Source organism: Barbatula barbatula (genome assembly GCF_947034865.1).
Source record: "Barbatula barbatula genome assembly, chromosome: 23".
Lineage (NCBI taxonomy): Eukaryota > Metazoa > Chordata > Actinopteri > Cypriniformes > Nemacheilidae > Barbatula > Barbatula barbatula.
The window spans coordinates 15,856,915-15,872,470 of NC_136786.1; the positions used below are offsets into that span (position 1 = coordinate 15,856,915).

Sequence of the window (15,556 nt, forward strand, 5' to 3'; positions counted from 1 at the left end):
GAGACAAAAGTACAACACAAGGGTCTGTGGCCTCCTCCCAATTTATGCGATGGTACTAAGTGATGGTGAATTTGCAAGTGACTCCAGACATAAGCTTGTAGAAGCGTTGCATTGCAAATGTTGAGTGTAAAGAAGCCACTCGAATGGGATCAGGAGCGGTGGGTGCGAGAATGTAACCAGAAGCTCTACCATAATCACCCCTCGCTTCTATACTTAATACCCTCTCTCCAACCCAGTCTCATCTCTCTGCCAGCGGCTATTTAGGGTGGATGATGGTACAATGTTCACGAGGTTGGGATGTGAGCTTTTTATGTGGACCATCTTCACACACAACACACACACAAATACAACTATCCAACATAAACAAGTCTGGCATGACCCGTCTCTTCTTTTAACCTCATTTGTTGGCTCGATCTACAGATGCTATGTTCCTGGGGTTTAGTACTCAATCCTATTGCATTTATGATTCTGATCGATCTTGAGTTTCCGTTACATTGCTTTCTTTTGGTGGCGACAATCAGAAATCTTCAGTGCTGACTAACATCTTTATTCATCAAGTGATGACTTCAGATCTGCTGGTCGTTATAAACCCCTGGCTTGATGCCGCCTCCTGCCAGGCTGTTTACTTCCCCACAGCCCCAAAATGTTTCGCCTGTCCTTTCCCCTCCCTTTGAGAGATATGGTTGAATCCCCGTGCCTATCTTTTGAGTTGTTTGTGGGCTGTCTACTGAGTGGTGGAGGAATGGTCGACCCTCCCCTTTGCACTTTACACACGAGATCTCTGCAAAAGCAATGGCCCACATTCGGACGGACCGGGCACACACACTTTTGAAAACTCTTCAGGATCAAGAGGACCAAGCTCTTTGTTTATTTACCACTTGTTTTTTTTAAAAGCGTGGTCTTTCTAACCCTTTTTTAAAACTTTTATTGCAATGAATTACTTCCTGATGCTAAGCAACAGACACAGCGATGGTGTTCTATCTCGGTACCAGAGCTTGCGTATGGAAGGTCGGATGTGCGATGTTGTTTTGGAGGCGGAGGGTGTGGAGTTCCCTGCTCATCGTACGTTGCTAGCCTGTTCCAGCGATTACTTTTGGTCCTTGTTCCAAGAACACACTCTGGAATCTGGAGCCCATATTATCAGTCTGCCAGCCTTGTCTTCCGTGGGCCTGGAGCAGATACTAGACTTCATCTACACATCATGCATCTCACTGTCACCTTCCACTTTGGAGGTCACACTGCAAGCTGCAACTTATCTGCAGGTCAACCATGCCATGGATCTTTGCACTGACTACATCTCGGAAAGCATTGCTCTTGACAACTGCTGCTTTTTTGCTAACATAGCAGCTCGCTATGGCCTTTGTGATGCATTTAATGCCAGCAACTCTTTTATTGCCTGTAACATGTGCAGAATACTTGCAGTAGGGCAAAACAAAGCTGAGCTACTGGAGTTAAACCTTGAGTCTCTGCAAGATGTGCTTGCAGCTGAGGAGATGCCAGGAGTGAAGGAAATTGACCTTCTACAGTTGGCGCTTGACTGGCTGGAGTGGAACCCGCTTTCTGCCCTGCAAAGTAATGCACTACTTAGTCGTAACCGATTTGCTTTGGTCCCACATGAAGAGCTGTCTCAACTTAGTGAGTTTAAACCTGCTCTACGCACTCCCTTCATTCACAGCCTAGTGCAGAAAGCACTTCACTACCACCATCAAGGTCCCCTCCAACCTCTTCTTCAAAGTGTCCACACCAGCCTAAGAGTCCCAAACAGCAAAATCCTGCTGGTGGGTGGAGGGCCAGAAGCAGACAGACCCCAGAATCAGATCCTGACCTATGAACCACGCAGACGGAAGTTCTGCACCCTCTCTTCTACTCTGCCAAATAAGCTCCAACATCAAGGGGTATGCGTTGTCGGGAACTTTCTGTTTGTGCTAGGTGGCGAGGTGGTGCAAGTGGATGAGGAAAATGAGAAGACTGCTGTGATGGCCATCACTGACCAGGTATGGCGCTTTGACCCACGGTTTGAGAAATGGGAAGAGATGGAACCGCTTTTACAGAAGAGGGCACAGTTTGCTTGTTGTGTAGTGGAGGGTGTTATTTTCGCCATAGGTGGGCGAGGACAGAAGAGTGAGCCTGCTTTATCATCTGTGGAGAGATACATTATGAATGCAGGGTGTTGGCGAAGTGGAGTGTCACTGCCACATCAGGTCCACGGGCAAGCATGTGCCACCATCGGAGCGGGAATCTACATCTCCGGAGGCATCCATGGCAACAGCCCCGACAGCAGTAAAGAGATGATGTTTCTGAATACCTTTGAGGGTGATGCCTGGCAAAAACGTGCAGAAATGTCCATTGCCAGATTTGGGCACCAAATGGCAACAGTAAGGGGGAAAATATACGCCTTTTTGGGAATGTATGAGCCATTCTGTGACATTGAACACTACAATCCTATGCAGGACCTGTGGACTCGTCTACAGCCCCTATTGAATGATCGCTTCTGCTACGGCTTAATAGCTACAGGGGGAAGACGTGTGCTTATGTTTGGGGGAAGGAAATGGCAGGAAGGACAGGAGGTGTGCACCACAAATGTGCTGCAGTACGACACAGAATATGACGCTTGGAAGGAAGTGTGTAAACTACCAGGGCCCATGTGTGGAACTCAGTGTGCCCTTTTGGCCATTCAAGACCCTCCGGAGACCTAAAATTCCCTCACATTCATCCCACATAGACGAATTAACAGAAGTCTGTCATTCCTAGCTGGACCAGAGTAAGTTGAAGGGCATGGGGTAACTTTGCATCCGAGCACTCTGAATTGTCAACTGGCATGGACGACAATGGATGTTTATTTACCCCAACACAGAGGACTTTGGTTGGGTAAAAAGCCATAATGTATTTAATAGCAAGTATTGAATAGCTCCTGAAAATGAGTCACTATGAATAGGGTAAAGAAGCCATGACATTGACAGATGAATTATCATTAAAAAACATTTGTCCTGATAAATGCCATCAATCTGGCACAAACACTGGAGCAAAGGACAGAGCTCAAGATCGAATTTTGCACATTTGCATTGCACTTTGGTAAAAGAGAAAACAGAAGGAAACGACATTGGAACACGCAGACGAATTGGCTGAAGCGCAGTTTGGACAAGTTTTGTATATTGGGCACCATGTGAAGATCAAAGGTGCCAGTCAAAACGTCTTAAAGGACATCTGGCAAGAATGTTGGAGACAGACTGTGGATAGTAGAAAAAAAGAAGTGAAACGGAAGGAGGGTACACTCACAGACGCTTAAGAGAAGCAAAATACTCTTAAGGATACATGTGAGGTCAAAACACGCCAATATAAGTATTAAAGGCATAGTGCACATAAATATAACAATTCTGTCAATAAAAAACAATGAATGCATTTACATTTGACTTACCTTACAAATAAGGAAAATAACATTTAATTTATCATGTCTTGCATCAAAAATCAACCATATTTAAGTTCATCTGAAGCATCACGATAGATTTAGGAAAAGATGTAAGGAACAATTCAAATTTGACAATGCATGAATAAAGATTGTGCATAATATCTCTGAATATGTGAGGCTTCTTTGAAAAGAACATTCGGACCAATTCTGCAAAACAACACACCTTAAATAAATAAGTCAATGATGAGAAATGTTAAAAAAGGTCAGTGAACACATGGGCAGAAAAGTCAAATGAGGACATTTGGGTATGGCTTGTTTGAGTAGAGCGATAGTTGACCCAAAAATGAACATTTGCTTGACTCACCCTCAGCCTCTTAAAGCTCTAACAAGGTAAACAGATGCACTGTTGGTGACAAAAACACAAAATTAATACTCTGAGGGAGAGTACATTAAAAAAAACAAAAGTATTTTTCAGCTGGCTGCCTACTTGTTTCTTAAGCTTGACCAGTTGACGAGAGCCAAAACAAATAATGGCCTTGGAGCAGAATGGGAGACATTTAGGACCAGCAAACCAGCTTAGGTTGGTTTGAACCATACATTTCCAGGGTTAATAGAAAGAGTAGAAGAAAACAATAGACAGAAAGGTGAAGAAACGAAATAAGAATGGTCAGAGATAGAGCCCCATTAGAACTGTCTCTTGTGCTCATGGAAAACATTCTGACCTGCTCTCAACCGAGAAACAAGTGAAAACACAACGTTTCATCTCCTTCCTCCATTAATTATGTAAGATGGGTCCATTACCCTTGCTGAACCGCCGGGAAACTTGCAAGCTTAGGAAAAAAAGGAACCAGCTTTCTGGGAAATTGAAAGGAGGCTTGATTTACCCGTCAGCTCTATATGAAAAGGCCAGAATTCAACTAGTTAGCAATAGCGGCTAACTCCGGATGGCAGTGACTTAACAACACTATTATAGGGCCAAAAGAATGTCTTCATCGAACTCTATTTAAATGCGATGTTCTTTGAAAAATAGTGATGTGTCACATTTTCGAGCCCAGGAATCCGGCCGTGTCCTCCAGAGGTTGCATTTATCAATCATACATCATCAAGGTTCATCAACGTCATCTCATTTCACTTTTCAATAAAAAAAATAAGAAAAATGTATACGTATGTGTCTTATGACGTTATCTTTGTGGTTTCAGTCATACAATGAAATGTAATGGTTGCTTTCCTGAAATAAAAACAGAAATTTCAAACCTCGATAACAAATGTGATCAACAACTGCAATCTCCGGAGGATGCAGCTGAAATCCTGGGCAGGTACCTATAAGGCAAAAATGACAACATCCAAGTTGCATAATTACAAGGCCAAATATCTGCCATTAAGACAAAGAGGTACCTCTTCTCCAGGACTTTTAAACATGGCTGTCAATATTACTCAGATAAATGCTTTGAATTCTGTCAGGCAAAGCTAGCTGCACCACTCTCCAATGAGAGAATCATTTACTGTAAGTCCACGTATTCTGCACAGAAATGCAATAAACAGTGATTTCAGGGTTACATCCATAAAAGTTTATTGACTTGATATAACCACATTGAAATCTAGAGAAAGCAATAACTCTGCTTAAATAACGTAATAAATAAAGTAATGTTTACCAGGTTGTACGCTAAACACAACACATAGGAACTGCACTGCCCAAATGACATGCCCTATTCATAATAAAGACAGGCAGCATCACAGATACAGATCACCTAGATTGTCTATGACAATTTTGTGTTAAAAATGGGTTACTGAAGAAACGTAACATGATTCACACTAAATCAGGAGGAATAACGTTGATATATTAGTAAAGTAAAATACTAATACACATCCGATCTATAACTGTAGCTGTATTCACTGGTTGTCATTTACATGCTGTCTCTCCTCTGAAGGCTTATGGACACATTAGCAGTCAGTCAATCAAAATCAAGCAAATATGATCTTAGATTACATACAGAATAAAATGTGCTCTACAGTATGTCACAAGAGAGTCATACCTGAAATATCAATATACACTATAAAATACACACCTTATCATACAATAAACTCTCTTTTGAACATTCAGTGTTTTCTTAATCTCACATAACAACTGTTGGTGTATTCTAAGAGCCTGAGAACATGGTCTGCACAGCCTTTCTGACATTCAACATCTTTGAATTTGAAAACAAAACAAAAAACTTAAAGCAAAAATATGACCGTTATATCTACAAGCCATGCTCAGCTGAGCCGTGCGTCGAGTCAATGCACTGAGATCTGTGATGTTTCTTGATGACCTCGGTTGTCATAAAAGCTCACTGTTATCTTGACACAGATGTCCCTAAAGCAGAAGCGCCGAGCGACTGCATTGCAGCTTACAGGCTCTGCAATACTACAACATAATACTGTCCTTTTCATTTTCTGTTGAAATCAGTTTCGGTTGTCTCCGATTAAAGGTTTAAAATGCACAAAGAACAGCCACACGTGCGTGATTTGTCCAATGTCATACCCACGGGGTGCAATCTTTTGCTAGGAGTAACACTTTAGTTTTTTTTAAGAGACACATCCTTTTACCCCAATATCAGGAAATGCGATAGAAAAACTTTCTCAGTCTGCCTCAAGTTATATACTGTAATGCTGCTTCTGAATAATAATAATGCCTGTGCCATTTTCTTTTTTAAAAGCCCACACACTTCACTAAATGCGAATCCGTTATCAGTGTAGATAAGCGTTATCTACAGCATTTGCAGCATGTTGTCGATTACCACATTAGACTTGTTCCTAATTTTGTAATAGCAAGCAAAAATTGCATTTACACTAATGTACTTTAAATGGAAGTCTGAGGCAAGGCACTGCATTAAAACCTTAAAATATACACGGTTTCCAAAGTGATCAAATCGCTTACTAAATTAACATCCAACTCCTGTCATGACTGCGTAAAGCTGGTAACTCCTGTAAAACCAGGTGTCTGACATCTTAGTCAACAGCTCAAATGATACATTATTATAGCAATTTAACGTTTTTATTTTTTGTAAATCGAGGAATTTTAGACACGGATTATTTATGTACGTTACTGATAACTGACTTTGGATTGTCGCTTTTACAAAAGAAAAATCTGCTTTTTAATGCTCTGTAAAGCCTACAGGTTTTCAATGTAGTGAAATGTGATATTGTAAACAAAACCTTTCTAAAGGTCGAAGACTAAATTATTTTCAGTGGTGCCCAACAACATTCCACAGAAGCTGAATTTGTTTAAAGGAACATGCCTTTAAAAGCTCATTTCCAATTACATCCTGAAATTAAGTGCTTGTCCAAACACTCCGCAGAGATTCAGGTTAGATGAGACCATGCACACACACAAACCTTCCACACAAATGTACAGTAAGTGCTATAAGTCGGGGCCAGCCGATGTGTAACAGCAGTTCATAAATATATAGTAGTATCATACAGTAAAGTATATAGTACACTCAAGAGGCATATAAACATGGCACGTGATGAGTGTATGTGTGTCCGCTATGATATTTGCTTTCAGGAAAACAGAAAACCACTGGTACAGCTGCACAACAGAGCGAGAGTCCGTTTGTTTCAGGGTTCAAACGTTTCCTTTCGATGTTTTGTCAACAGGTCCCATTTCTCAATAAAAGGGCTCGGTTTGCTGGTTCTACATTGGCGTCCTGTCTAGAGGTTGGCCAGGTTTGTTCTTGGTGTGACCCCATTTTCTGTTCTGTCTAAGTCGTTGAGAGATTTGGTAACCATGGCAACCCCATGCGCAGGAGTGGTGTACTCTGAAGCATGCGGAAAGTGATTCTGGCCTCTGAAAGTGCTTTGTCTGTACAGCTATTTGTGCCCGTGTAAACAATGTTTTTCAAGTGTTGTAGAAGCATATGCGGTCAAGATGTGTACTTTCGAGCAAATGTGATTTGTGAATAAGTGTTTAAGTACCTTAATAAAAAACAGTGTGCTGTGGGAGAAGGACATTAGACAGATTAGGGACAAAGTCGTATTGTCCTAAAGTCATTACACTAGCAAACAGCTTTAACGGTAAGAGATATTTACATTGAGTCATCTAGCAGACGCTTTTATCCAAACGCCACAAAACCAACTTTTCATATCAAATGATATATAACGTCTACTTCTACTTACATTAAGTCTACTAACACTAATTCACACCCCTCTTTTGCTCGAACATTCACCGTGACTGAGGTCCATGGAAGCAAGATTGTGTTTCAATGTGAAAACTACTTCAAACAATGTGACGATATTGTGGAAAGTCCAGATTTGCAAAGTGTGCATTTGTGTATGTCAAACGTGAGTCTCGATGTAGGAGTGTGTGTGTGAGAGGGAGGGCGTGCGGGGGGCGGGCTCAGGGGTGGCGGCAGGGCTGGGCTCAGAGGCGGGGCTTGGCTGCCGGTCCCGCTGCGGCTCTCCTGAAAACAGCTCCATGTAAACTTTCTTCCATTCCTGGAACTCTGAGGATGTGACCTTAGGATTGGCCAGCAGCTTGTCAATCATTGCTACCTCGCCCTCCCTGTCCTATGGAAGCGAAGAAAGAGAGCAGTGGAGGGTGGGGATTACAGATACAGTCTCTTTCACACAGAGGTTAGGATGTCATAAGCACGCCACAGGCTGTTAGCTCAGACGTGAAGCGATGTGGACTCAACTAGATGAGTAGAGCGGCACACACACACACACACACACACACACACACACACACACACACACACACAGCATGCTCAGATTTGACTGGAGTCCTCTGGCACTGTGGGCCTCATGCCCCCAATTAACCTTCATTCGAGTCTTGAGTGATAAAGGATGTTTACAATACCCACAATGCAACAGGAGTCTATGCCCCAACAGAACAAGCACAGAGTAGCAACATAGACCCAAGGTCAAAGCACAGGCGCAGACCGACTGACTCAACCGACTGACCCAATGGCACCAGGCAGAGCCCAAACCAGACAAACCCAGACAAAAAAAGCAGGGTTCTTAGCAACAGAGCCAGGAAGTTTAGCCATACCCTCTGCCCACGCCAGGCAGAGAACTCCGTCTAACATGAATGGGATTCTGGGATAGCAGTGGGCTTGTAGACATGAAAAAGGTTCCAATTTGCTTTTGTGTCACTACGTCTTTACGAAAACAAACAATTCTGCTTTCTTCAGAATCCCACAGACATCAGACAGATGGAGTGGGGGGTAGACAGACGAGACAAATGGGAGAAACAGGCACACATGGTGCAGTTGGACCCATGCGGCAGCAGAGGTCAGATACCTTTAACGTGCTCTGCAGGATGCGCAGATGATGCAGTTTGTCATTTAGCTGCGGATCGTTGCAACGCCGGATGAAAAGGTGTTTGTACTCCAGACGGGTAGAAAGGCGGTGCTCACCAATGGGAGACAGACTGGCACGCTCCAGTGCCCGATACAAATCGCCGAGAGAATCCGCCTGCCCGTGGTTCTCCCGCTCCCCGCCTGTTGGGGTCCCCACAGAAAGCCAAAGTTAAAGAGGGATGGCTCCACAAACAGACTACATTATAGTGAGGCATTACACATACAAAAAGACAGGCAGAAACATTTTAAGTGTGTTTCATGATTCTGGCTTTGTAAATCTCCGTCTGTCTGCAATGATATACCCACAAACACACATAAATACAGCTTACGTCCCCAAATAAGAACATTATCATTAAATAAAAAAAAGAATAAGCTGATATTTCTTATGTGGATGCTATAACAACCATTTATTCGATTGTGATGTGTATTTGGCCATTATTTCGGCCACGAGAGGGCGGCATTTCCACACAACGCTCCACATCATACGCTGCAGATATGTGTAGAGTGGACTGTGTGTTCCATTTAGAAAGGGAATGAAGTCTTCATAAATATTGAATAATGAGGTCAAAACAGATGGAAAATAGTACAAAAAAAGACATTAAATCATTATCCATTCAGACACCATCTATTTACACACTAAGGGCTCCAAGGACAGACTGTCTGGAACAGGTGATTTATTATGCATATGTCTTTATGTAATTTTTGGGGGGGTGATTTGACACTTTTTATTGATAGTGTCATTCTGATAGGTGACAGGAAATTACAGGGAGTAAATGGGCTGGGGAAATGAAACCAATCCAAACACTACCGTAGAATTACATTGCCTGCAAGGGCCAGCATGCAACACGACTGAACTTGACCTGGAGCACGACCCGCCAAGCCACTTATTCTGCAACTTTAGTACTGCTCTTTGCATTATTTGTTTTCAAGTGTGTGTATCTTACGTTTAAAATCGCTCTGGCCGCCCCCTGCCAACAAAGCTGCAGAAAGAGTCTTTGGCACGCTGACGCTCTGACGTAGATCGAAATCTTATCTTGTATTTAAAGGGGCCGCAAAGCAAAAAAGCTTGTTGATTTTGTTGCAGACTCAAGAAAATGATCGGTGGAAAGAACTTTATTGTAGTTACACGTTTGCTAACAAAATAATATTCTGCAGCAGTAACACTGTTTTGCATGCTCTGACTCTAAAGTTAACATGAAATTCCCGCTTTTTTACAGAAAATGTATAACGTTAATACACAACATCAGCAACTCACCAGGAACACAAACAATCTTAGACACCTTGGTCCACGCATAATTTTAATCATTTATGTCCCTGTACGCAAACAGGGACGCATCGAATATGATTGGAAAACCCGCCACAGCAATAATCTTTCCTCCATTTTGCTTGGGAACTAATGTGGATGGAACCAAAGTTTACAGGGCTGCGTTCTCTGGGATCCTCTCAAGCGGTGGACTTCAACGTTCCGATTGGTTGCCGCCGAACCACGTCGAAGCTCATGACCATAAAGTTGACCAGATTTCAACTCTCCTTGACGCCCCTCAACGGCAAATCCGCATCGCGCCGCTCCTCGCCTAAATGCACTAGCAGGCTGAGATGTTCGTTTGAAATACATTACCAATGGGAAAAACTACAAAGAAACTACCGGAGCAAATAATCAACATTTTCTTTTTTTAACGCTCCTTTCTAGAACGCTATAAAAGTGCAGTCAAGCTCGGCTATTCAGTAAAGGTCCTTTATCTACGGTTGCCGGGAAACATGCGATTGAGAGTCATGATCAATAGGCCGTGCCTTCTCTTCTCTTCAGTATGTGGTACAGCTCGCATGTGGATGACTAACAGATGCCCCCAACTCCTCCACAGAGAGATAGAGACTGAGCCATAAAGAAGACAAGGATAAGAGAGATACTCATTAAAAGCCACTTGGATTAAATATAGACCGTTCGGTCTGAGATGACGGCAGGAAATAAAGGGGAGTATTAGAAGCAAGGCTGTGGCGGAAGGGGCTGATGGAAAATGAGACGGGCAGATTGACACAAGATAGAAGACAGGGGCAGCGCAAGGGAAATATAGACGTGTGATAAGGGGAGATGGTGGTGAGCCGTGAGGCGATAAACAGTGGGGCTGCGATGGACGTTAATATGATAAGGGGGCTTGTAAGCCGACAGCAAATGGACGACTTCCTGTGGGGTTTGTGGAGAGAAGCGAGTCTACATGAACAGCAAGTGTGACAGAATGAATAGCCTATTTAGATAAACTGAACAGTGTTTACTGCTCATTCACTGGTAACTAGCCATGAGTGGGAATGAGTTAGTGATTTTGCCATAGGGATGAGGTAAACAGTGTTGGGCAAGTTACACCGTGTCTACACCGGAAGCGACAGGCGCGGTGAGACACGACAAAATATATTAGAAACGCATTAGAATTCAAATTTTGGACACACTGGATGCGGCGCCATGAAACAAACCCATTAACAACAAGCAGGTTGTCATGTCGCGTCGTGCCTGTCGCGTCCGGTGTAGTTCTTTCTGCTTATTCCATAAAAAAGCCAATGAATAATAATAATAATAATAATGAAACTCTGTGTCGTTTTAAAGTTTTCATGTTAACTGTAGTATTTCTAAACCTGCATGCTCCATAATGTAATGTCTCTCCTTAGTTTCTTATAACTTGTATATCTTAACTAGTGCTTCTGCATATTCCAATGATGATTTCTTTGCCATACAATAAATATAACAGCGTTAGAGCAGCAAAAACTAGCCTGACAAAACATAAGTTGCTAATACCAGCTTGGCACTCGACAGTAGAAGTTGACTCATTGCTCTCTGTGCCTGGTAACCAGTGGGGATTTCTTTAAGAAGGGAAGGGAAGCTCGGCTTCCCCTATAATGTCAAAAGATGTTTGTTTCTCAAACATTCCCGCAACATCACAGTGCATTTCCCTGTTGAAGCCTAACGTCCATTGACTTCAATGCGGCTCCTTTGAACGGTTTGTTTCAGTGCTTCGAAACTAGACGGTCATTGGATGCTGAGATTATGTCCCGCCGATGGACACTCAGCGTCTCTAAAGCACCAACAGCAAGAATCCCTTTAACCAAACTGTCCTTGGCCACCATTGACTACCATAGTATAAAGAATTACAACGGCCAAAAGTATCCCAGAACTGTTTCCTACATTCCTCCAAATATCTTCTTTTGTAGAGGAATTCATAAAGCAATTTATCCTAATATAGTAGCCAATGGAAGCCAAGAAAAGTTTAGTTAGAAGCATACATTTATGCATTTGACAGACACTTTTATCCAAAGAGACTTACATTGCATTATACTATACATTTGTTTCTAAGTATGTGCAAGGAAAAATCTGTCTCTGTGTTCATTAAATAAATGTGTGCCGATTTGGAACAACTTGAGGGTGAGTAAATAAAAACAGATTTTTCCTTTTTGGGTGTACTGTTCCTTTAAAACCTTTAACAAAAAATGAATGCAGAGAAATTGGTTTATAAATAGGCACTGTCCTTGTAAATCAAAACCCAGGTAAAGTGGGACAGGAGCTTGTGACAGAACCCGGCCAATGCTGCAGGTTTAGAGCATGCAGCTATTTCTGGAAAAAGATGCCAGTGTCCGTGTGTGTGTGTGTGTGTGTGTGTGTGTGCGCATGTAAAAAAAAGGCGAGTGGACAGCTCTCAGCAGGGAACCACACCGCACAGCTAAAAAAATACTGCAACAGTCTCTTGTTTATGCTTTCTGCTGCATGAACACACATTCAAGCTGGGAATAACATAACAAGGAAAAAGAAAACTATTCAGAGGCTCAGAAAACAGAGGAAGTGTTTCTGCAGAGCTCAAATCTACGCACGTGTCTTTCTGTGAGGGCTCTGCTCTTTACAATGTAATATCGAGGCACTTAGAAAAATTCACACAGGCATTAAAATAACTCTGCTGTGCCTACGGTTTTATAATGGTGGAAGTTATTAAAATCTAATGGAACGTGGTAGAGAGGTTTTAGTGGACTGATTCGAGACGATCTAGTCAAAGAATTGATTATATTCTGGCCCCGCTGCACATATTGTAAAATAATAAACAAAGGTTAGACTCAGCTGTATTTTCATAAGCCTGGTCATATTTCCGCGCTTGTATGTAATTTCATCGTTTTGACTTTATTAGAATTAGACCAACAGGGGCCCTATATGCTTATTTGACCAGCATTTTGACGGTTTAGTAGATCTTTAAAGCCTAGTGCTGTAAACATATCATTGTTCAATATAATCAGATTTTGTATTTATATATATTCATTTATGTTTAGAAATGTGCGGTGGACCCACCATTGTTGATGCAGTGACTACGGCTGAGCTCCCTGCGGTTGGGGTCCCGCTGGTCTGCTATGCTAGAGGATGGTGTTAGGAGGGCATGCAGACCACTATCTCGTGGCAGGGTGAAGCTGCGGGGTTTCCCGACCACGGCGGCAGGATCTCGGAGCCTTTCCCCCTCAACCATGGGGAAGGGGCCATAATGTTCCTGCATCAGCGTGCGCTGGGCAGGCAGGGTGGACTGCCGACGATATTCCGGAGACAAACCTGCCCCTGGTTCACAGAAGACAGCGTCCTCCAGGGGAAGAGTCTGTAGGTAGTGGAGGCCAGAACTGGTCAAGGGGGTCTCAATCAAGTCCTGCCATGAACGGCGCTGGCTGGCGGACTTGCGAGCGGGAGAACACCCCCCACTGCTGCTGCCCCCTTGTGGTTCAGAGCGGTACTCCTCGTGCGAGGATCGAGACTGGGAGGTTTCTGTAGACGAAAGGCGACCGTGCTTCGGTTCCAGGTAGGGACTGGCACAGCTCATCTGGTTCTTGGTGAGAGAGAAACAAACACAGACAGAAATTAAGTTGAATATTAGAATCTGTCTAAGCGTTTACACAATATCACAGATTAAAGAGGTGGTGCAACAGTGTGTCATGCACTCTGACTTCTTTACAGTATTAAACGTGCTGTCTTCTCATGCCTAACATGGTCAACTTGTCAAAAAACGAGTTGGACGTATTACGTAGTATTTCTGTGCTCGATACACTCCCCCAGTGTTCGTACAGGTTTCGGAAAGTTTTTTTCCAACATGAAAAATCTTTACATAACAACTTTTCTTACTCCCTTATTGGACAAAAGCACACGGCATGCCCGCGCATCAACCTTTGAGAGCCGGAGAAGAAGCACACCCACAAGTCACTTTCACTTGTGTGCAGGAGAGAGAGAGAGAGAGAGCACTATGTTCGCGAAGTTCAGCCGTGTTGTTTGTCCGCTGCATTTGGGTGATGAATTTTATATAAACGGTGGATATAACACTGGATTTGGAGCTCAATTGAAACAGACATTGGTCCACGCGCTAAAAGACCCTGAACATTAACCGCACGTGCTAATGATCAGAGTGTAGATCGGGTCTCTGATACACTCTATACTTTAAGACAGGCGGATGAATAATGAACAAGAGAGATCTGGTTTCTGCGAAAAGTGCTGAAAATAGAAAATGGAAGGACGGGGAAAGAGGAGTTGAGGGAAAACATGGAACTATGCGGGACAGTTAGCGTGAAACTGGGCTCTGAATATGGGCCACCTGCTGTTTCTGCTTTTACAGAACTGGCAATGTTTAAAAAGAACAGTTTAACATCATATTGCATATTATAGTTTTATTGCAAGAGCGAGAAACACAGAAGGAGAGATAGAGAACCTTCTTCCCTCCACCTTGTAATAGGTTTTCTCTTTTTTTTGTCTTGTGGCAAAACAAGCAGACAACTCTGGAGGTCCTACGGTTAACAATGTCAAAGTCCCCAATTCACTTTTCATTCTGGGAACAATGTGTGTTTGTGTGTGGGTGAGTGTAAAAGGGGAGACCTCTGGAAAACGGGGGAAAAACGTAATAGTCTAATTCTTGTGTGTTTGTTTGCTCTTAAATAAAGGCTTTGCTGCTGTGTGTGGCCCTTGGCTGACCGACCACCAAAGTACACACTCTAACACACATTGAGGAACACAGACCTTCCAGATCCCACAGCTACAAAATGCAATTTTCATCCTACAGTCCGGCAAATTACCCACAATCCTAGCCTGCCGTTCACATGTTCCTCACAATTCAACCTGTAAAGTCGAAATTTCCAACTTGTTATTGCAACTTTATAATCTAATTCTAGCTCGTAAGCTTGTGCAGAAATCGACAACTTCCAACAACAGTCAAGAATATCTTCAAAGCATAAAGGCAGTACAACAATATTAAAATAAATGTATTATATTTCACATTTTTCACATTCTTCTAATCATCTCAAATTATGGCTGTTAAGTAATTAAGATTGTAACTTAATTGATTTAACTAATGATGAATTTAATCACATTGGATGAGAAAACCCATATGTGATCAATCCACAGATATTTCAACACAGATTTTGAATATTAAATATGGATAGAGTCAGAGAGATGAGGTGAACGATTCAACCTCGCGGCATCTACCCTCGACATCATTCCAGAAAGGTGGTTTAACTCAAGCAAGGACACACACAGTCGTGTACGACATGCTAAGGGAAAGTCTGAGGGACGGCACTACAAAACAGCTCTTTTACCAATGCCGAATGTCAAGCATTATGAAGTTGTGCTATTGTGTGGGATTACACAATGAGATGGAGCCGTGCATGTTCGTGTGTGCTGGAGTGGTAGTTCGTATGCTGACTCACTAAGGGTGCTCGTGGGTACGTATCATAAGGGGGTGGCGGGCTGTCTTGCTTGGGCGTAGAGGGCGTTTCATTGTCTTCATGTTCACTTTCACTCCAGTAGTCTGCTGAGAGA

At 42.8% G+C, this 15,556-nt stretch overlaps 2 protein-coding genes across 2 annotated transcripts in view; one reads left to right on the forward strand and one right to left on the reverse strand.

Annotated features, from left to right (window-relative positions):
- The window catches only part of cnksr2a (connector enhancer of kinase suppressor of Ras 2a), a 62,035-nt gene that overhangs the window by 5,392 nt on the left and 41,087 nt on the right, over positions 1–15,556 (reverse strand). The window contains exons 18-20 of the mRNA XM_079447388.1: positions 15,445–15,548; positions 13,064–13,583; positions 8,687–8,886 (exon numbers count right to left, since the gene is read on the reverse strand). Of these exons, the coding sequence (XP_079303514.1) occupies positions 8,687–8,886; positions 13,064–13,583; positions 15,445–15,548 (824 nt within the window). The remainder of the gene's footprint in view (positions 1–8,686; positions 8,887–13,063; positions 13,584–15,444; positions 15,549–15,556) is intronic.
- On the forward strand, positions 820–3,392 carry klhl34 (kelch-like family member 34). The gene has a single exon (XM_079447798.1). The coding sequence runs from the start codon at positions 933–935 to the stop codon at positions 2,694–2,696; it is 1,764 nt and encodes a 587-aa protein (XP_079303924.1). The 5' UTR covers positions 820–932; the 3' UTR covers positions 2,697–3,392.